This window comes from Oryza glaberrima, chromosome 8 (genome assembly GCF_000147395.1).
Source record: "Oryza glaberrima chromosome 8, OglaRS2, whole genome shotgun sequence".
Taxonomy (NCBI): Eukaryota; Viridiplantae; Streptophyta; class Magnoliopsida; order Poales; family Poaceae; genus Oryza; species Oryza glaberrima.
Window position 1 is genome coordinate 24991204 of NC_068333.1, and position 20798 is coordinate 25012001.

At 44.8% G+C, this 20798-nt stretch overlaps 2 protein-coding genes across 5 annotated transcripts; one reads left to right on the plus strand and one right to left on the minus strand.

Moving 5' to 3' along the window:
* The first annotated feature begins 7607 nt into the window (after window positions 1-7607).
* On the plus strand, window positions 7608-10449 carry LOC127781531 (protein WALLS ARE THIN 1-like). The gene is made up of 3 exons (XM_052308496.1): window positions 7608-7958; window positions 8104-8692; window positions 9786-10449. Exons 1-3 carry the CDS (start codon window positions 7747-7749, stop codon window positions 10146-10148), a joined length of 1164 nt encoding a protein of 387 aa, XP_052164456.1. The 5' UTR covers window positions 7608-7746; the 3' UTR covers window positions 10149-10449.
* Window positions 10450-12194: 1745 nt separating this feature from the next.
* LOC127781528 (protein SOSEKI 3-like) lies at window positions 12195-15515 on the minus strand. Of its 4 annotated transcripts, none has more exons than XM_052308490.1 (6): window positions 14728-15512; window positions 14565-14634; window positions 14367-14485; window positions 13301-14276; window positions 12521-12825; window positions 12195-12432 (listed from the first exon to the last, which is right to left on the minus strand). In XM_052308490.1, exons 1-6 carry the CDS (start codon window positions 14963-14965, stop codon window positions 12407-12409), a joined length of 1734 nt encoding a protein of 577 aa, XP_052164450.1. In that variant the 5' UTR covers window positions 14966-15512; the 3' UTR covers window positions 12195-12406. The 4 variants fall into 4 exon arrangements, with proteins under 4 accessions (XP_052164450.1, XP_052164451.1, XP_052164453.1 ...); XM_052308491.1 differs by having other exon boundaries at window positions 14367-14482; window positions 14728-15510; XM_052308493.1 differs by lacking the exon at window positions 12195-12432 and having other exon boundaries at window positions 12590-12825; window positions 13301-13406; window positions 13504-14276; window positions 14728-15515.
* Window positions 15516-20798: the final 5283 nt, after the last annotated feature.

The window sequence follows — 20798 nt, forward strand, 5'->3', positions numbered from 1 at the left end:
GATGGATGGGACGGGCGGCAGTGCACCCACGTCCCGATTCGTGTCAAGCGGCGTGGGGGCAGGTATGCCCTGTCCCGTCATACGCAGTGGGAGGCCCTGAAGTTCGTTCCCCCCAATGCGTGTGTGCCCAGGAAGTCGCCAAACATTTAATAAGGAATGATGGGGGATGTCGTCCGTGTCAGCCGAAGGGATCCAGTGGGGTCCACCCGAGATTGGCCGTGCGGGTTGCTTTCGGCCCAAGACATAAGATGTATTTTAATATAGGCAATGTCCACCCTCTCCGGAAGGGAGAGGTCAGGGGCGACCCATGTGATATCCCCTTCATCTATAAAAGGAGGACCCTGCCCTACGAGTCAAGGGGACGTCTCTGGAAGAACCAGATTCCGGAGAAAGGCTGGCCAAGCCCTAGCTTGCACATCCAGAACCTGGAGACTTTGTAACCACCACGAAGATCATCACACAGACAGGAGTAGGGTATTATGCTCGATAGCGGCCCAAACCTGTATAATCCCTCTCTCTCTCTCTCTCTCTCTCTCCTACCACCACGTGAGCCCGTTTCTCGCGGATCCATCTCGATCGCGGAGAAGACGCTCCTCAGTGTTGCACCCTGCTCCCCTGGCCGAACTCACAAAAGAGGGCCTTATAGCCTCCTGCTAGAGGAGATCACTCTCCGACAATCACCAACGAACATTATTGTACAGTAAGAAATAAATGGCGCTAGCAATCGATCTGTTGCTGGCTAGCCAGGGCATCATCAGGGGAACTGATCAAATTAAGGAAGATATGCTAGCTTAATTGCTGCCATCTGCTAGTGCTGCATGGCACATCGATGCCAACCCTGTCGGCCTCATCAACCTGCATATCTGATCTCTACGCACTATGCAATCTCCAGAGATGAGATTCAGATTAGATTTTCTTGCCCGGCCCGGCAGTGCAACTGAGCTAGAACCATACATATATGATCAATCCATGACATGTACAACACTGCACCTTAATTGTCCCCAAATAAACTCAGTCTCATGCATCGATCTGTCACATGCAATGCAAGCTAGTACTAATAAACTAGGTCTCTGCTATATATAGCTAGGTGGAGGATCTCGAATGAGCTGAATGCTAGCTTCCACAGCATGAGGTCAGTAAACAGAAGAATGTCTGCAGTTACATGCATGCATTTGCATGGTGATGGTGGCAGGATATTAGTTCCAGCAGGCAGGCATCGCAGCGTGATATGATATGAAGCAATTAGCTTCAGTTCCAGGTGCAAGCATGCATGCTCTGGACCACTGGTCCAATGTATCGACACTTGTCCATGCATGTGGTGAGAGTCGATCGCATGTTGTGACACTAGTGTTAATTATGCTGTCCATGAATGATCGATCGCGTCAGATCCACCATTAGGTTAATAAACTAGCTACAGATCGTCATGAACCCGACCGGGGACCCTCGATCTCATTAGTAGCTTACTCCTAATTACTAGTATACTGTTATGTTTCAGAATATATATATTCAGACGTACAGACAAGTTCAGGCCCGCAAAATTCAGTACAAGTACTAGCAGCTTCAGATACTACTATACATAAGTATATAGCTGTGAATCATGGATCTCGCCTTGAAAAGTTGAAAGGAAGAAAAAACAAGGGGAACTCGATCAGAAACCATAAATTAAATTAAACACTCACTAATTAAAAAATAGCAATGGGTGCCTGTTAGAAAAACCCCTTAGGTACTTATTTCCTAACCCATACTCAGCCAGCACCTTTGAGGTTTCAGAAACACGCACACACAAAAAAAAAAGGCTGGCTGATACATCGAGCAGCTTCACATCCACATAACGCCATCCATTAATCCCACATCGGCACAAATAAAAAAAATTGAATCACAAATTTTGAAAGAACAAGATGCGCAATTACAATAACAAGATGGACAAATAAAGAAAAATAATCCATAGGGCGGTGCCGATCCCGAGCGCCGGTGGGAGGGGTGGCGGCGACGAATCTAGCTGCCCTGAGCGCCGGTGGGAAGGGGGCGAGACGGAGAGGAGAAGGGGCGACGCCACCACGACGACAACCGTATGGGCTTCGGTGGTGGTGGTCAGCAGTGGCCGCAACTATTAAGGTTTTAAATGAACCAACGCTTATGAGCCGTCACCTATTAAGAGCAAGTATAATAGTGAGCTATAACTCTACTATAAGCTTATGTGGAGGAGAGAGGTAAACAAAAGAAAATGGTGTTAGCTTTCATGCAAGAGCTAGCTTAACACAAACTTCAAGACAAATATATTAAATGTATAAGTGAGAGATAGAGATAGGAGAAGAAAATTACAGCTAACTTTATAGCTAATCTATTATATGTGTTGACTTTAGGATGTGCTAATAGTAGGAAGTGGGCTATATTATTATCGTTTGCTCTAAGGTTTGTGTGTAGTAGCAGCTGTTCCCGTAATGTAATTATAGCTGCTGCTGCTGCTGATCGACATGCATATCCAATGTGGCTCGCTCCAGCTCCTTCCTTTGGCTCAGTTGTCAGTTGAGAGATTATTGCAGGTGTGACTCAGGTGGTGTTTGGGAATTCCCAAACACCACCTGAGTCTGAATATACACATGAGAGCATCGATCGAGATGGAGTCATGGAGATGCTAGCTAGAGTAGGTTCACCTGGAATTAAGTGCATCAGGGATTGATGCATGTAATTAGTACTCCTAGTAGCAATGAATTAAGGTAATCAATGGAGTTTAATTAATTAAAAGGAAAGAGGCGGAGATCGAGTGAGAGGTTGGTACGGCATGAAATGAAAATGATGATGGTGTGTCGCAGCAGAGGCGAGCAGCATGTCCCAGCAAAGCAGGAAAAAGCCTGATCCGGGCACCTGGACAGCCCGGACCGATCGAATATACCCAACCATAATTTAATAAAGCAGCAATTTCAGTCTTCTTACACACTGATGTTGTGCATCCATTTGATCGACCGACCATAGTGGTAGTGGGAGCTCCATAAACTAAACTAACACATATCCAGGACATGCATGCTTGCATAGACCCCATATATACTTATATAATTCATTCATTCACTCGCCTCAAAGTTTCTGAAAAGACACCATGGAATGGAAATGTACATCTTCGCATTTCCTCTGTCTTGGCAGCAACTTTTTCTCTCCTTGCTTGCTTTTGCACTCTTTTCTTTTGTGTTTCTCTTTTCCCCTGCTTTTCTGGAGCTGATCTGCTCGGTGGAGGAGGCATTCTTACATCACTGGAGTAGCCTTTCTTTTTCTTTGTTCCCTAGCTATATGATCGATTTCTCTCCTCTCTTTTTTCAGTGCATCAAATTAAGTGTTGACTGCTGGGTGCAATACAGCAATGAATTACTACTATATTACTATGCAACTACTAGTAGTATATACTCTCTATATACCAGCAATAATGTACTTATCCAGAAAATGTCCGCATGCATGCATCACTACTAGAAAAAGCATTTTTACAGGCGGACAAAACTAATTTTTGCAGGCGGAAGAGAGGTCCGTCTACACCACAACGACTGCGAAAATCATCCATCTTCGTAGTCGGGGCAACGGCCCGCCTGCGAAAATAGAAGAAACGAACAAAAAAAAATGCCGGCCCGCACCGGGAGCCGCCGCCGCCTCTCCACGCCGTCAGCGCCGCCGCCAGCCTCCCCCCTCCCTCCTTCGGCTAGATCTAGGAGGGAGGGGGGAGGGGAGCCGCCGCCGTCGCTGCTCCACGCCGTCGGCGCTGCTGCCAGCCTCCTCCCTCCCTCCTCCGGTCAGATCTGGGAGGGAGCGGGGCAGAGGAGCCGCCACCGCCGCACGGTCCACGCCGCCGCCGCCCGGCCCGCGCCATCGTCGCCGCCGCCGGCCTCCCCCCTCCCTCCTCCGGCCAGATCTGGGAGGGAGGGGGGAGGGGAGCCGCCGTCGCCGCCACCTAGCCCGCGCCGTCGCCGCTCCACGCCGTCGGCGCCGCCGCCGGCCTCCTCGGCAGCGCTGCCTCGCCTCCTCGCCGCTGCCGCCCTTCGCCGCCACCGCCCGCCGCCGCCGCCGGGAGCCGCCGCCGGGGAGAGTAGAAGTGAGGGGAGGGGAGAGGAGGAGAGGGGAGGGGAGGGGCCGGTGGTGAGGAGAGGTGAGGAGGAGAGGTGTGGAGGGGAGGGACTTAGAAGATTTTCACAGTCGCCCCTTAAGTGCTCCGCCTGCGAAAATCTATTTTATTTTCGCAGGCGGACATCAAATTTCACCCCGATTTATATTTTCGTAGGCGGTCATTTGGCTCTAAGGATCATATCCGCCTGCGAAAATGAGACCCCCATGTTGAAAAAAATGCCTTTTCTAGTAGTGCATGTAGCGTTAGCTTAGGGTGTTTTTGGTGGTAAGGATATCCCTGTATTGGATATGACCATTCAAGTTTGGATGATGTTTGGTTGGAGGGTAGGATTGATCATTGATGAGGCGGCCTAGAAAAGAAAATATTCTGATCTCGTTATTCTGAATGGAGGGATTAGTCTCCTTTTGCCGGATGAAGCCATATCCACCTTGTCTAGGATGCCAAGTACAAGGTTAGTGAGTTCACTGGAGTGCTATTAGTAATACTAACATATTTTGCTATTAATATGTGTACTTAGTATGGCAAGATTAGTGTTAAAAATTGTTAATTTGTATGACTCACTATTATTGAGTCAATTAAGATATTATAATTAGTTAATTACTTTCATCCCATCCATTCTCATCCTATACCAACCAAACAAAAAACTTGAATAAATCCTCATCTTAAAAATATGGATAGCCATATCTCATCCCTTTAAGAAAAAGACTCTTAACTTGCTTCTATGACTAATTTAGATCCTCCACGGTTCTGCACATGCAGTACTGCACACTGACATGTGAGCCCGAGGATGTGTGAGGCCTACATGTCAGTGAGCAGTATTACAGAGATTACCCTCACTCTTCTATGACGGCCTCATCTCTGTCGAACTGCATGAACTTGGCATCGCTACAGCTATTCAATTTCAGACCTGCGATAGCCAATTGATAACGAGTTCTAAGAGCGAACAGTGGCTGGCATCCCTTTTTCTTCAATTGCAATAGGACTGCAACATCATATCATCGCAGCTATAGCATTGATCTGTTCCGATCAAGACTACAAAATCAAAAGTAGCGAATAAAATCATGCACATGCGGTGCCTGAATGTGAATGAACATAGAAATGGCGATTTTATCTGATGACAAATCTCCCATCAGGTAGTCTTGATCAGAGAATCAAATAAAGGACGTGTTGGAAGACATTCCGAGGCCCAACAACTATACATGCACTGCAGCACTGCACTGGGGTAAATGTACCAATATATGCAAGGCATATAGCTATAGCTTTCTTCATTCGGTCGATCGATCCATGCAGATTAACTGGTTCAGTGATTAATTCTTGAGAAGATCTAATGCATCGATCGATCGATCATTTGAGGATCATATACTGTAATAATTAATATCGATCACTGTCTATGTGTCAATCTTGAGCAGTATGGTATGTCACCGGCGGTCGGATGCAGGTCAGGTTAGTGGAGACGAACGGAGTGGCGCCAAACGAGAGAAAGAGATGCGATGAAATAAAGAGGCCAGTCCAGGCACTAGCTATAGTTCGATCCTGCTGTTTCTTCACTATTCTCATCGAATCGATTGCAACATCAAAAATAAAGTGACTCGACACTAGCGATCGATGATCGATCGATCGATTTACTCCCTAGTGTAGTACGCGCGCGTGCACACATCAACATTTCACTTCATGCACAGCAGTACCAGCACTAGTACATTTTTTTCCAAAGCATCATGCGCAGTAGTATAATGTTCATTATTAGGCGTACTATTCCATTTGGACGCTTTGTTTAATTTGGAGAGGCTAGCGGCAGGAGAGATTGTGTTGGTATATAAAGCGAATTGTTCTTTTTTTTTCTCATCAGCATCAGATTAAGCTTTTAGTTGGACTGATTGGTGCATGCCACTCAATATGGTATCAAAGTTATAGGCTTCCTATCCCACACAAGGGAGTGTTGGTATATAAACCACTTCTATTCCACACAAGAGGCTTGAGGGGGCATCACGTGAGAGAGAGTGTTGGTATATAAAGTGAATTGTGTCATATCTATACTACTTTAAAAGAGAATAGTGGTTTTGTCAATTCTCACCTGCTCCCAGCTGCAAGAAAAAAAAAGAAATAGGTCCATAGTGCTCACATTTCAACCATCCCCAACCAACTCTACTATTTTTTTTAAGAAAAAAACAATGTTTGGTCAAAGAGTCTACATGTTACAACCTCATTGGTCACCAATAAGTCATTTTGGTTTATTTGGGAACAAAAAAAAATTTTGAAACAGCAGACGGTAGGAGTTCTACCGGATATATTAGAAGAAGAGAGTTGACCTTGTTTATAAGGAAAACCATACAACTACATAGTTTGCTAAAGTGAAACCGACAAAAACCTCATACAGAAGACACGAAAAGCATGCGACAAAACTATGAATTATGGTGGAACTTTTATATATGAGTTTTTAATGACCTAATAACCAATGCTGAAAAAGAAACTATGTTGCAAATATCTTAAAATAAACTTTGAAAGATCAAAATTTGTGTGGCATGGTTCAAATTGTCCCTTTAGTTGGGTTTGTTAGTTTAGTTTATTAGGATAATCAATGGGACTTTTAGTAACAAATATATGTAGCAACTAAAAGATGATATATGCAGAAAATAATGGTTATAATGGGTTATCCTTGCTATAGGATTGTTTTATTCTCCTCAACTTGCCGTGAATTACTCGAAAGGGGTAGTTCACACACTACTAAAAGAGCATTTTCTCAAACGGTCAAAACATATTTTTATATGTGTGGTTGAGTCACCTGTCTGCCCGAAAGTGTCAGCGAAAATCACTATTTATCCATGCGGGTGCTTATATCGTCTGCACGCAAAAATAATAATCCAAAAAAATTTTTTCCCCAAAATCAAAAACCTAGGTGCAGTCCACCGCCGGGTCCAGGCGAAACAGTCTAGCTGGAAGTTCCTAGGACCCGGAACATCCAACTAGCCCTCTCGGTCCAGCTGAGAGAGCTGGTAGGAAGTTCCAGTCCAGTTTGCCAGGAAGTTTCGACTTGTATTTAACAGTTTCAATTGGTGAAATTTTGAGAAATGCCTGTTACGGAACTGTGGGCTTTCATTCACCACCATATATATTTCGCTGTTTTGCCCCTGTAGAGCAAGCATACAGCAATTCACAGAAAGTGAAATCCAAATTTAAAAACCAAAAGAGAGAAAAGAAAATAATCTGGCTTTAAACATTACACACTATTTGCAACCAAATTTGTCATGTTCTTTTTTTTTACATAGAGTAATATTTGGTTTGTATGTTTGTAAAGTGATATATATATGGTGTGGTGATACAATTACATATAATCTCTTTGTTTTTTTTTAAAAAAAGTCGTAAATATGTGAACATCGGTTTGAAGGTGTATAAACGGATATTCGGAGAGTACGTCTCTCATGAGAGATGGCGCCTCAGTGAAGTCTGAAGACGTACTCTTTTCTCTGCGCGCTAGCTGCTCTATATATGTGACGCTGACGTTCCTCATCTCCCAAGCTGCATGCTAGCTAGCTAATTAAGCTCCCCAGCTCGATTCCTAGCTATCTAATTAGCTAGCGAGGGATCGATCGAGAGCTTCTCCTTCCGGGCTTCCGGCCAGCCGGCGGGGAATAGCAAGAATCAGAATGGCGGCGGAGGCGGATGCACGGAAGGTGTGCGGGTTGCCGGAGCGGGTGCAGCTCCATGGGGCGATGCTGGCGCTGCAGTTCGGCTACGCGGGGTTCCATGTGGTGTCTCGGTTGGCCCTCAACATGGGCATCAGCAAGCTCGTCTTCCCCGTCTACCGCAACATCATCGCCCTCATCCTCCTCGTCCCCTTCGCCTATTTCCTCGAGAAGTATATACTGTCTGCTGTTTAATTTCTGAATTGAACCTCCGTCCTCCTAGAGTTTCAGTCAGTTGTAATCTCGATCGATCGATCGATCTGTAGTGTAGGTAGCTAACAATTAATTAATGTAGACGAACGTGGATGATGGATGCAGGAAGGATCGGCCGCAGCTGACGCTGAGCTTCGTGGTGCAGTTCTTCCTGCTGGCGCTGTGCGGCATCACCGCCAACCAGGGCTTCTACCTCCTCGGACTCGACAACACCTCCCCGACCTTCGCCTCCGCCATCCAGAACTCCGTCCCGGCCATCACCTTCGCCATGGCCGCCGCGCTCCGCATCGAGCGCGTCCGCCTCGACCGCCGCGACGGCGTCGCCAAGGTGCTCGGCACGCTGGCCTGCGTCGCCGGTGCCTCCGTCATCACGCTCTACAAGGGCCCTACCATCTTCGGTCCCAAGCTGCAGCTGCAGGCGGTGGCGGAGGTGCCGTTGAGGGCGGCGATCGCCGGAGAGGGGAAGAACTGGACGCTGGGCTGCGTGTACTTGATCGGGCACTGCCTGTCGTGGTCGGGATGGCTGGTGCTGCAGGCGCCGGTGCTGAAGAAGTACCCGGCGAGGCTGTCGGTGACGTCATACACCTGCTTCTTCGGCGTCATCCAGTTCCTCATCATCGCCGCCTTCATGGAGAGGGACGCCGACGCCTGGGCCTTCCACTCCGGCTCCGAGCTCTTCACCATCCTTTACGCCGTACGTATCTATCTCCATTCTCCCTACGTATACGATCTCCATCTATTCACCTACGTATACGATCCATATGCATGCATTACTGCTGGTCTTTCGATTATTCCTACCTCCAAATATCAACATGCAAATTAATTAATTAATTATTTACTGATCAGCTCATCTTATGCCAACCTAATTAAGCTAGCTAGTAGTGGACAGGACTATACATACGTGCAACGATTAATTTATTAAGCTAATCTACAGCCTACTTTGTGTTAATTATATCTGCACCAGCTCATGGTCACTTTAATTTAATGACAATCATTCTGTATACTGTACTGGATTGAAAAAGGGCCGGAAATCCATATGTACACTTTTCAATAGTAGTAACTATTTTGTGACATTAGGAATATAAATACATGCTTGCAAATATCCATATTGTATTTAATTTGTCCTGCTTTAGTTAATTAGCACTTAGTACTGGTATATATCTGTCAGTAAAGTAATGCAAGTTGATCGATTTCTGCGGCAGCAGCAGAGTATTATAGCAAGCATGGTGCAACACAGAAGCTAGCTGTACAAATAACCACTTTTTTTCCGTAGGATAACATGCTGGGTTGTACTATATAGTTATCAATCATGCCCTTAAAGTTACCTTTGGACTTTTGTTTGTCGGCACACATCGCCGGCCCATAATGCATCCGACCATGTACTCCTAGCATGCATATATACAGTACACTTGGCTGGAATATATACAGTACTTACTTTTCCAATGAGGACATGTTTAGTAGGGCTTAATATAAACTCATAAATTTAACTCAAAAGTTAAGCTTGGAGTAAAGTTTTAGAGCAGCCTAAACATTACTTCACCACTCTAGTGAATTTTGTGGTAGTATTTTAGTCAACTCCGCTTTCTTTTTTTAATGGAGCTGAATCTATTTGGTTGAGCTTCAGCTTCAAAAGAGGAGTTGGAGTTGAAGCTAGCCAATGCATGAATCTTCTTAAGCCAAACTAAATTGTTAACTGCTTAATTAATCAATGAAGTGCATGGTTTGCATAATGAAACTGAAGATGGGATGTGAGAGCTGATGGGGGTAGGTGGTGATGATGGATGCAGGGATTCATCGCGTCGGGGGTGGCGTTCGCGGTGCAGATATGGTGCATCGACAGGGGGGGCCCGGTGTTCGTGGCGGTGTATCAGCCCGTCCAGACCCTGGTGGTGGCCATCATGGCCTCCCTCACCCTCGGCGAGAGCTTCTACCTCGGCGGCATCATCGGCGCCGTCTTCATCATCGCCGGCCTCTACCTCGTCCTCTGGGGCAAGAGCCACGAGCGTGCTCGCCTCGCCAAGGACGCCGCCGCCATTGCCACCGACCGCGACGCCGCCCCTTGCCGGATCATCGCCGCCGGCAAGCAGTCCTCCTCCGTCACCCAGCCCCTCCTGCTGCCTACCTCCTCCTCCTCCGACAACGCCGTCTGATCGATCGATCGGTCTCTTTATTAATTACATGCGTGCATGCTTCGAGCCATTTGATCGATCGATTAGCTGCTAGTACTACAGACTTAGCTTGTTGAGAACCAAATGATGTTGATGATTTGCCTTTGCCTATGATATCGATCGACATTAAACTAGCTAGTAGCTTGCTTGTTTTGCTAGGATTTGTTTTGTTTGGATCATGCTTGTGCTTTCTTAATTTGTAACGTCGCGAGAGATTAATTGCTCAATGATGCTTGTGCTACATTTTGTATAATTAATGTACCTACATGTGTGCTTCATTGTACCTATTTTGTTTGCCTTGTGTTGTACCCTGTCCTGTTACATACTCCCTCCGTTTCAAAATATTTGACACCATTGACTTTTTAGCACATGTTTGACCGTTCGTCTTATTCAAAAACTTTTGTGAAATATGTAAAATTATATGCCTACATGAAAATATATTTAACAATGAATCAAATGATAGGAAAAGAATTAATAATTACTTAATTTTTTTAATAAGACGAACGGTCAAACATGTGCTCAAAAGTCAACGGCGTCAAACATTTCGAAACGGAGGGAGTACATCAGTATATACACTTTCTTTACTATATCAATGATCAATCCAGTCTGCTTGTACTCACTCGCCAAAAAACAAAGAAAAGGCCGGCTTGAGCCATGCCTCCAATTGGGCCGCTCAATTGAAAAAGAAAGTGGCCGCCAAGATGAATGCACTACGCTGGAATTGGGCCCAATTCCCAGGGAATTACAGCCTGGGCCCAAATATTATGGGCCAACGCGTCTGTGTAGCCAGCCTCACAACATTGAGTCACTAAAGATCTCTACAACACTGAGCATTATTATTTGAGCAGCAGCAGCAACAGAAACCATCGATCTCCCATGGTTTTTAGCCTGTACACTGCAGTAATAAGTGTGCCGTGTCATCCTCCTCCAGCCGCCCAATAACAATCATTGGCCGTCCTGGATTTCCATGGACCCACCTGGAAGCGAGACAGACCATCTCTTCCCTCCAAACTACAGTAGGAGTAGTAGCAAATGCCAGCACTTTACTATCATGCAGTAACATGCACGCAACAGCCTTACAGATAGATAACCTGAACTTGGACCCCTCCCCTCTCTGAATCTCTCTGATTGATGCATATGCAGATGCAGGCAAGCAGGCAGGAGTTGCAAACAATGTGGCTAGGATGCAGCACACACCAAGCAATGGATGGATGGATGGCTCAGGATCCCCACCTGTAACTGCATCAGTACAAATGCACACAGACATTCAACATGCTCCAAAGACAACCAAACAAGGGCTAGCTAGCTCAATACCTGATCTATAGCTTTATAATCAAACAAAAGTCCAGTTTCAGCTTCATTCCATTTCCATACAATGGCACTGAACATCCGGTGCTGGACTATCTCCAACTAATCATACTACATAAATACCCTGAGCATAGTATCATACACAAAACAACCTGAATGATTACTTCATCTGCTTCTTCCTGGCCAACTGGCAAAACCATATGCATGGAGTATTTACTTACATTCATACCTCAACAAAGAGGATAACAAGCTACCAAGAAATCATCAAAATGCTTGCTATCCAATATGCTGGAATGAAGCAACATTCCTAACTAGCTTCACCCCAACAGCTTGTGTTACATGTAATCTGCCAGGTAGTTCAACTGGACAACAGGCAAGGTTTAACAAGAACAAAAGCACTGTCAGATCCGGCTGACAGTCTGCAGCTAATGTAAACCTCAGATCTGGGCCACTGTGTCAAGATTTTGCCAAGCTGGCTGAGGCTAAGGAAAAAACATAAGCCAATGGGTGATGCTTTTACCGTGTAATGGTGCTGAGTTACAGAGTGTAGCAAAAGAAGTGTGTAACCATACAGGTATGTTACTGTCACAAGTTTATTCTTGATTGATTGAGATTGAAAAGAAAAAAATCTATCACTGTCAGGTTTGCTCCTTAAGTCATCAAAGAAATAAAGCTAAATTGACACAGAACGGGACAGTGCTGAAAATTTGAGGCAATAAATTCTTCGTGAAGGTGTAATAAATTGATTGCTGAATATCACACATGTCATAAAATGAATAAAATTGCACTTTGAAGCTACTCCCAGAACTATTGAGACACACACCAAATTACAATGAGCCAGCTCACAGAAAAACAAAAGGAAAACAAAATCACAGCCCCTTACAGTGATTCAGTGCTGTCATCACTCTCTTCACACAAGGGTGAAGATTGGATTATAACCCGAGCTCCAGAAGCAAGCCTGCAGTGAATTTTTTTTTTGTCAGTCTTTAGGAAAAACAAAAACTACTGGGCCAACAAATGGAGAAAAGAACGTGAAACAACTCAACTTTCTTCTATCTTGATCACCTTCTCCTTTTCCTCATGGAATGATTCCACCCTTGAAGAAGATAGTTTACCAAGTGATAAATCAGTCATCCTATTGCTTGCACTTTTTGATGAACCAAGTGGTGAGGATCTAGTACTACACTCTTGTTGACTACAGCTGTTCCTCACATCCGAGTTGGGAGACAATATTGTTCCACTTCTAGATTGCTTACATGATATCATTTTGATTGTCTGTGGCAGACATCTGAAGCTGCCTGATTCAGCCATACTTTCCATGTCCCTGTTGGAATCCGATACTCTACAGACTCTGACATGTTCAAAAGAGATGCTGGGTCAATGGCTAATATAACTAACCATCCTTTCGAGCAAGGTAACATAACACTTTGAAAGGTGTATGCTCATTCTAGCAAGGAGACTTAATGAGTTGGATGTAGTTAGAACGCCAAATGTGAACGCCTAAAAGGTAACCGTACAATAAAATAATTGTCATCTGTTTAACTATCTTATTCTTGGGTTCTATTTTCTTCTTTCCTGCCTTCAGTACAGGACACCATAGACAGTACAAGATGGACATTGAGAAATTAACTTATGCTGTACAACACATCGAAATGTTCAACATTTAGTGCAACTTACCAATGTTAGCTCAGGCGTTCAATGAGAAAGGCCACTGTATCAGTAAGATACGACATCATAAACTACAGTACTTGACATGTAACCGTGAATTGAATTGCATATTGCCAACACCATAGTCCAATATCAGAATAAGCTAGACGATGACATACCTGTCCTCACTGCAAGATGATGAGCGTTTAAGTGTTGGTGTTCCTCCTTTCCCTGACTCATCCTGCTTCTTTGTCTCGACCAAGCTTCCACTGAAATATTCTGATTCTGGAATTCTCATTCCAATTGTTCTAGCATTACAAGGAATGTTGTCGAGGTGTCGCAATGCCAAAGGAGTAGAGAACATTGGAGAAGGAAACTCAACTTGTGTAAACCGAGGCCTGTATGTTGGGATGAGCCCAAAGCTCCGGTGATCCTTAACAGAAATAGAGCCACAAGTGATCAGCTGCATGAGCAAATTGGCAGGCTTGAACTTTACACCCATTGGGGCAAAGAGATGTTCCTCCTCTAGCGCCCTAAAGCTACTCCTCCTACTGGCTTCGGCCCTTATCAGGGACTCCAAGGTCTCAACTCTACCTCCTGGAGAAGCATCAGAGGAGCACACCGGTGGTGATTCTCGAACAACTCCAGGACCCTTTGGAGATGGTTGTGTGCTCCTTGGATGACATTCCTGAATCTCAGAATCTGATGTACTATTCTCTGTACATACTCCTGCCATACGAGAATTCCTCTCAGGAGCATCCCTCTCACTGTCGTCGGTCTGTGTGGATGCGTCCTGGGCTCCGATGGGCTTGCAAACTCTGTACTCTAAAGGTCCTGGAGAGCTTGCCTCTGATAATGGAGGAGCAACTCTTCCTGCCGGTTCAGGGGACATGTTTCCAGATGAGCCAGAGCGCGGAGTCCGGCATTGGTCATCCTCACGGTTAGTAGAAGCTGACGATGAAGGCAGCAACGTGGCCGATTGTGCCTGCTGCTGTGGCTGTGGTGTAGGGGGTGGTGGGGAGGCCTCTTTTGTAACAGCAGATGGAGATGATGAGGAGGAGCACCCTTCTTGCGATCCTCGCGAATGAGGGGACTCTTCTGGAGGGTGCTTGAGGGTCTCAACCTTGGGCTCGCCAACGCCATTCTGCTGTCGATCTGAGACATGGCAAAATTGGAGCAAGATCTGATGAGCAGTTGAATTCAGTAGCCTGTGACTGTGATTGAGGCAATTCGTCGAACACAAACCTGGCGGTGATCGGTCGAGGAGCTCGGAGCCCTTGAGGATGTACTCGTTCCCTTGCGCGGGCAGGACGAGATCGTCCTCGGATAGGTCGTGCCACACGAAGCCATTCTTGTAGCTCCTGCTGAAGCTACACGGATCAGACCAAACCAAGAGGAAAGGGGGAGATGTTTAGTCCCCCAAAAGAATTTAGATAGATATACCTCTTGCACGACCATGAGTACATTGCCGCCATGCCCTTCCCTCGCAGCACGTTGAGGCGGTTAATCACATCTGCATCAACGCCTCCCGCATCATTGGTAGGGATCGAAAAGGGGAAAAAGAAAAAAACTGAAGCTTGAACAAGAAAAAGAGAAGGATACAGACCTCGCAGGTAGAGGCCGTCCGGTGAGGCGAGTGGCACCTCGATGAAGTGGGGGTGTTCGAGATGGCGATTGCGGCAGAGGTAGTAGACGACGGCCACCCTCTTGGAGGAGGACGGGGAAGGGGGCGGGGGCGGCGAGCGCAGGTGATGGGTCTTGCCCGGTGGCTCGACCCAGACCTTGTTGCGTCCAGGGCTCGCGGTGGCGGCGCGACGGCGCGTCCTCGTGCCACCGCCCTCCATGCCTGGTCGGATCAAATCCAAGGCATGGGCAAATGGGAGGGAAGGATGATCTGATCAAACCCTGGCCTTGATTGATTCACAAAGCTACTAAGCTAGTAAGGTGATTGGGGATGGGGGAGACTGAGAGCGCGAGCAGGGAGGGAGGAGAGGAGACCGCACTCTCCAATAATTAATGCATCAAATGTAGTAGGAGGAAGAGGAGCCAAGCTGAAGCTGAATCTCTAGGGCTGATTGCTCAACTGTTTGTGTTAGGTTGTGTCGGGCTTTAGCTTTAGCTGCTGCTGCATCTCAAACTCCATCAAAGCTGCTGCATTACTGCTGGTTGGTAGCAGTAACTAACTAACTAACTAACAGCGAGAAACTTTCAAAACCGGCTGGTCGCAATTGGAGAAGAAGAACAAGATTGGCTACTACTCCAGTAATTTGGCATTTTGGCAGTGAAAGTGATGCGAGAGAGGTCACAAGCAGCTACATCAGTTGGTTTGAGTGCTTTCTTCATGGGCTTTTTGTCTGCTCCTGCTGCTTGCTTGCTTTCTGTCTGTCTGCTCTCCCCTTTCCCAATTCCATTCCACTGCTAACTCACATTCATCATCAGAGATTCAGTTTGAGGGGTTTAGTTACTGTTTTTTCATGGCAAACGGAAATTAGTTCACATGGCAGCGTACAGAGGTATAGTACAGATACAGTAATATGTATTTCAAGTCAGCCCTACTGGATTGGAGTACTACACATGGCAATGCTAGGATCCAAACCAACACACACAACACAGGCTGGGTTATTACCCTTGTTTTACTAGTTGGCATCACGCCGTGGGGCTCGTGGGCACCGCTGTCTCCGATTTATTACTACTCTGGCTTCCTCAGTTTTCATGTGTTCGCGTTCGATGATCTGTGAACGTACAGTTCAGTTTACCTGACTGAATACCGTTTTCCCATCTACCTCTCTGCTCTCCCTAGTAGAGGATTTATTTCTACTTGTTCTAGTACTTGTGCTTGTTTGGTAAAGAAGCTAAGCAAAAGCACAGGTTGGTTGTCGATTCCACTGCATGCCACATGGGGTGCAAAGTGAAAGCAAAGCAAACCAAAGCAGAGGTGGTAGTAACAAGTAAGAATGCAAGATGCATGGGCGATTGAATTCTGTCTGACTGACAGCTATAGCCTGTCTTTTGTTTCTCTGGTTATTAATCTCTTTGCCAACCTTGTTGTTAATGTGATCTCTTCTTTAACTACTAGCTTTATTCCACTGACTGACATCCATGTAGCTCCTTTTAACATGTAGCTAGGTAGCTCCCCTTTAGTTTAAACTGTAGTGGAAGCCCACTGATGCCTGCATCTAGTAAGCCTTCAGCATTGAGCAACATGGAGGACAAACTAAAATGGGGCAGCAAGACAAACTGGAAGGACCAACGCTAGTCCTCCTACTACATGCATCTTGGTACACGTAGATCTGAAAACTCATCATGGATGATAGTTCTCCTGCACCTAATTTCTTTCTTGGCCTCTATCTTCATGCATCTGTCTTCTTCTCCATCTTGTAGTTTTCTTTTCTCTCCTCTGCTATGCAAGGGTATGATGCAGTGTTGTGTTGATGAGTGGGTGACTATTCGAGCTGCAAAGATTAGTTATGGACCAATGGCCCCCGTCGATATCAATTTCTTTAATCCACCACACACCGATCATTGTTCTTATTTGTATGCATTATTATGGTAGCTACTACTACTGTTGAGTGAGTCCAATCAGTCACAGAGGGAGCATTCAATTTGACAAATGCATGCAATGTACTATGGTTATAATAATGTCATCCACCGACGCTAATAACAAATAAGGAGAGTATAATACTTTCGTCTCTGAGGTGGACGCTAACAAATACTCTCCTACTACTATTAAGAACAATACTGTTCTGGATTCTACTAAATTCTAATATACATACACATTGCATCGCCATGTCCCATCATCCCATGTGTGATGTGTGTAATGTATAATGATATTCCTGGAGAAGTTAGAGTGCATGTCTGCTTACTATACGTGCGTGCAATTAGGCGCGCGATACTAGTTCATTTTTCTTTCTTTTCTTGAAGACCAACTACTCTCGTTCACATGCATGTGAGTGATAATCTCTAGTGTGCTACATATTCTGCTGGTATTTTTAATTAATTAATGGTAAGTTGTGCTTCCAACAATCAATTACAAAGAAAAGAAAAGAAAAGGACAAGAAAGAAGAACGAAAAAAGATCTATGCATGATTATTGGGGTTGGCATTCAGAGCAATGCATGGATGATTCGATCGATGTACGAATCATATGGGGAAGAAGACAGGAGAAGCTTAATAGCTGCAATATAATGGTAGCAGCTGCGCGCTTGTTTGGTCCTCGATTATTAATTGTCATTAATCGGCGTTCTTCGACTTAAGATCGATATGCCCAGAACATGCAAATGTATGAACGCGCATAAACAAATTAAAGCAGCAATACACCAGAGTATTATCAGCATAAGTCAACTATGTTTCCAGAAAAAAAAAAGTTTTCCATTGGACGGAAGCTACTTAAGAAGATAAGAAAGAAAGATTAATCTATCACTACTAGAGAAACGATCTTTGTTGGATCGACCCAAAATCACAATAATCCCTGTTCCAAAAAGAACCGGGACTAAAGATGATCTTTAGTCCCGGTTTAAAAACCCACAGCTAGTTTATGATTTTTAATCCCGGTTGGTGTGTTACCAACCGGGACTAAAAATCATCTTTAGTCCCGGTTCATTCCCTGTCAGTAGGATGTCAGGGAGCCGAGGATCTTTAATCCCGGTTGGTGTGTCACCAACCGGGACTAAAGATCATCTTTATAGTCCCGGTTGGTATTACAAACCGGGACTAAAGATGTTAGTAATACCAACCGAGACTAAAATTTAATACGCGGTATATAATCTCTCTTCCTTATCCTCTCCTCCACAATCGCAACAACATCTCACACATACAGATCCCTTCCTCTTCCTCACACTTATCCTCTTCCTCACCTTCCTCAAACTTATCCTCTCCTCCTCCCCCTCCTCCCTTCCCATCCGGCCGGCGGCCGGCGGGGTCGCAGCGGCGGGCGGCGGCGGGGCCACGCCCGGCGGCAGCTGAAGGTGCCGCGCGCGGTGGCGGCCATGGCGGGCGGCGGCGGGTAGGCGGCCGGAGGTGCCGCGCGCGGCGGCGGCCGGCGGGGGCGCGTCTGGCGGCGGCTGTGCCCTCTCGTCTGCCAGCCGACTTCTTCCTTTTCTTTTTTTTTTGATAATTTGTGATTGATTGAGATGTATAATCTTGTGATGGATCTGAGATGAATTTGTGATGTATTTGATTTCGGTGTATTTTTTTAGGTTTTGTGATGTATTTGATTTGCTTGTATTTTTTTTTAGAATTTGTGATGTATTTGATTTGTGTGTATAAGGAACTTAAGATTTGGAATGTTACTTTGAATTGGGGATTTGGGGATATACATGGCACTAGATTCGGGAGAAAATATAGGGATTAACTCTAAGAAACAATAAAAAGGGACTAAAGATCTATTTTTAGTCCTGGGTATTTGAACCGGGACTAAAGATAGCGATATTTAGTCCCGGATTTGTACTCCGGGTTGGAAAACCGGGATTATAGGGGGTTACCAACCGGGAGTAAAAAGGCTTTCTCCACCCGTGTATATACAGTACTGATATTGTCTGATTACTGATCAGCTAAAGTTTCTGTGCATATATAGTACTCCCTCCTTCTCTAAATATTTGACGCCGTTGACTTTTTTAAACATATTTGACCGTTCGTCTTATTCAAAACTTTTGTGAAATCTGTAAAACTATATGTATACATGAAAGTATATTTAACAATAAATCAAATGATAGGAAAATAATTAATAATTATTTCAATTTTTTGAATAAGACGAACGGTCAAATATTTTTAAAAAAGTCAACGGCATCAAATATTTTGGGATGGAGGGAGTATGTTCCAACATTCACTTTAATTATTTCTGAAGCATCGATCTAATCTAAAATCCATGTATAGTCCGAGCGAGCTAGATCATGACAATTTGGCAGTATGGCACAGGCAGGTCATCTGGACGATGGACGAATGGAGACACACACACATATATATATATATATTAAATTTGTTTGGTACTCCATGGTGTCCGGGCATCATTGTTGAAAATTGAGTATATATATATATATATATATATATATATATATATATATATATATATCATCTGGAATGACTGACGATGATAAGTCGGCTGCTACTGATCCATATAATGCATGATGCCTGCCCGTGAAGATATATAAACATACTAGTTCTGCAGGACCAGTAACTCTTAATTTACTTGTTTCCAAGCAGACAGGCCGGATTAGTGGAGATTACTAGAATACTAGTATCCATGAAGATGAGTGTAATTAATTAAGTAAAAGAGCAAACTAGTTAAGCAAAAAAATCACAAGTTGTGCTGTCTGCTAGCTCGTGCTAACAGCTTGGAGCTAGTGTCCTGCCTTTTAATCTCCGCGACAAACTTCGGACGTTGCATGAGGTGAAATCGATGTAGACCATCCCAAATTAAAGAGCACTCGCGCAGTTTAGCGTAAACTTTAACTTGTTCTTCTTGGACAGTTAAACACTTCTTCAGGGGTACTATTTCCTAGGTTCTAAAATATAAATATTTCTAATTAAATTGTTTGTTTAATATTAAAATCGTGGAGAAAACTAAAGGACTGTACACTTTGTTGCTAAAATGAATACTATCAAGTTTTACCTTTACCAAAGTAACAATCCAAATATTACCAAAACTTATCTCCACTATCAAAGTTTCTTCCTCTCAGAATTTTTTTTGGTAAAGGTAATAAACTAAATGCAACCTACACATCTCAACCTTGACACTGTAAAAAATTGGTAAGGTGATTTACACATTAAAGTGAACAATCTACGATTTTGGCGTCCCAAGTTCGATGAGAAATGGTTGGGGTTTAAAAGGTGGTTGCGGTTTAAGATAAAAAAAATAAATAATGAACTTTATTATTATTATTATTTAGCGAAGGGAATTTTTTAACCGGCCTACATCCAACTGGATATAGCATCATTTTTAACACATGGGCCTTAAATTAAATTTCGGCCCTGTTATTAAACGTTGTTTTCTTGTGGAATAAGTTCATCTGAGGTCTCTTAGCTTGTAAACGAATTCGATTTCCGTCTTTCAACCAAAAAACCAGATACAACGGGTCTCTCAACTGTCAAAACCGATGCAATATAGGTCCCATGACAGTTTGGACGACGGTTTTAGCTGACATTAGGCGGCGGAGCCGCGAGATCGACCTCCTCCCCGACGACATCGTCTCCGACCTCCGTGCCTCTGCTTGCGTGGTGTGTGTGGCGGGAGACGAGGAGAGGGGTGGCGGCCGCCGGCGTTAGGCCCATGGGGGGCGGGAGTGGAGGAGGCCGCGCCTCTCCACATCATCCTTATCTCTACCAGCGAGAGGAGGGAGCAGAGGGAAGATAGATGAAGAGAGGGGAGATGAGGAAGAAGAGGAGGGGATTGAGAATGATAGGTGAGGCCCACGTGGGCCCTACCATTTTTCTCTTTATTATTGTGTGTGTGAGATTGACATATGGTTCCCATAGGTTTTATTATTTTTAGGGATTAAATTATCACGTAAGCGCCACATCAGATGAAGACTGAGTCAAATTAGCCACGTAGGCGCCACGTCAGCGAAAACCGCCATCCAAACCGTCATGGAACCTGTATTGTACCGGTTTTGATAGTTGAGGGACCTGTTGTATCTGCTTTTTCGGTTGAAGGACGAAAATCGGATTCGTTGACAAGTTAAGG

Excerpts from the sequence above, each read along its gene's own strand:
- LOC127781531 (XM_052308496.1), top strand. The coding sequence starts at position 7,747 with ATGGCGGCGGAGGCGGATGCACGGAAGGTGTGCGGGTTGCCGGAGCGG. Across the intron at positions 7,959-8,103 it reads TTCGCCTATTTCCTCGAGAA|GAAGGATCGGCCGCAGCTGA; the intron begins GTATATACTGTC and ends TGATGGATGCAG. Across the intron at positions 8,693-9,785 it reads TCTTCACCATCCTTTACGCC|GGATTCATCGCGTCGGGGGT; the intron begins GTACGTATCTAT and ends TGATGGATGCAG.
- LOC127781528 (XM_052308490.1), bottom strand. The coding sequence starts at position 14,965 with ATGGAGGGCGGTGGCACGAGGACGCGCCGTCGCGCCGCCACCGCGAGC. Across the intron at positions 14,486-14,564 it reads TACTCATGGTCGTGCAAGAG|CAGGAGCTACAAGAATGGCT; the intron begins GTATATCTATCT and ends GTGTAGCTTCAG. Across the intron at positions 12,826-13,300 it reads TCATCTTGCAGTGAGGACAG|AGTCTGTAGAGTATCGGATT; the intron begins GTATGTCATCGT and ends TGAACATGTCAG.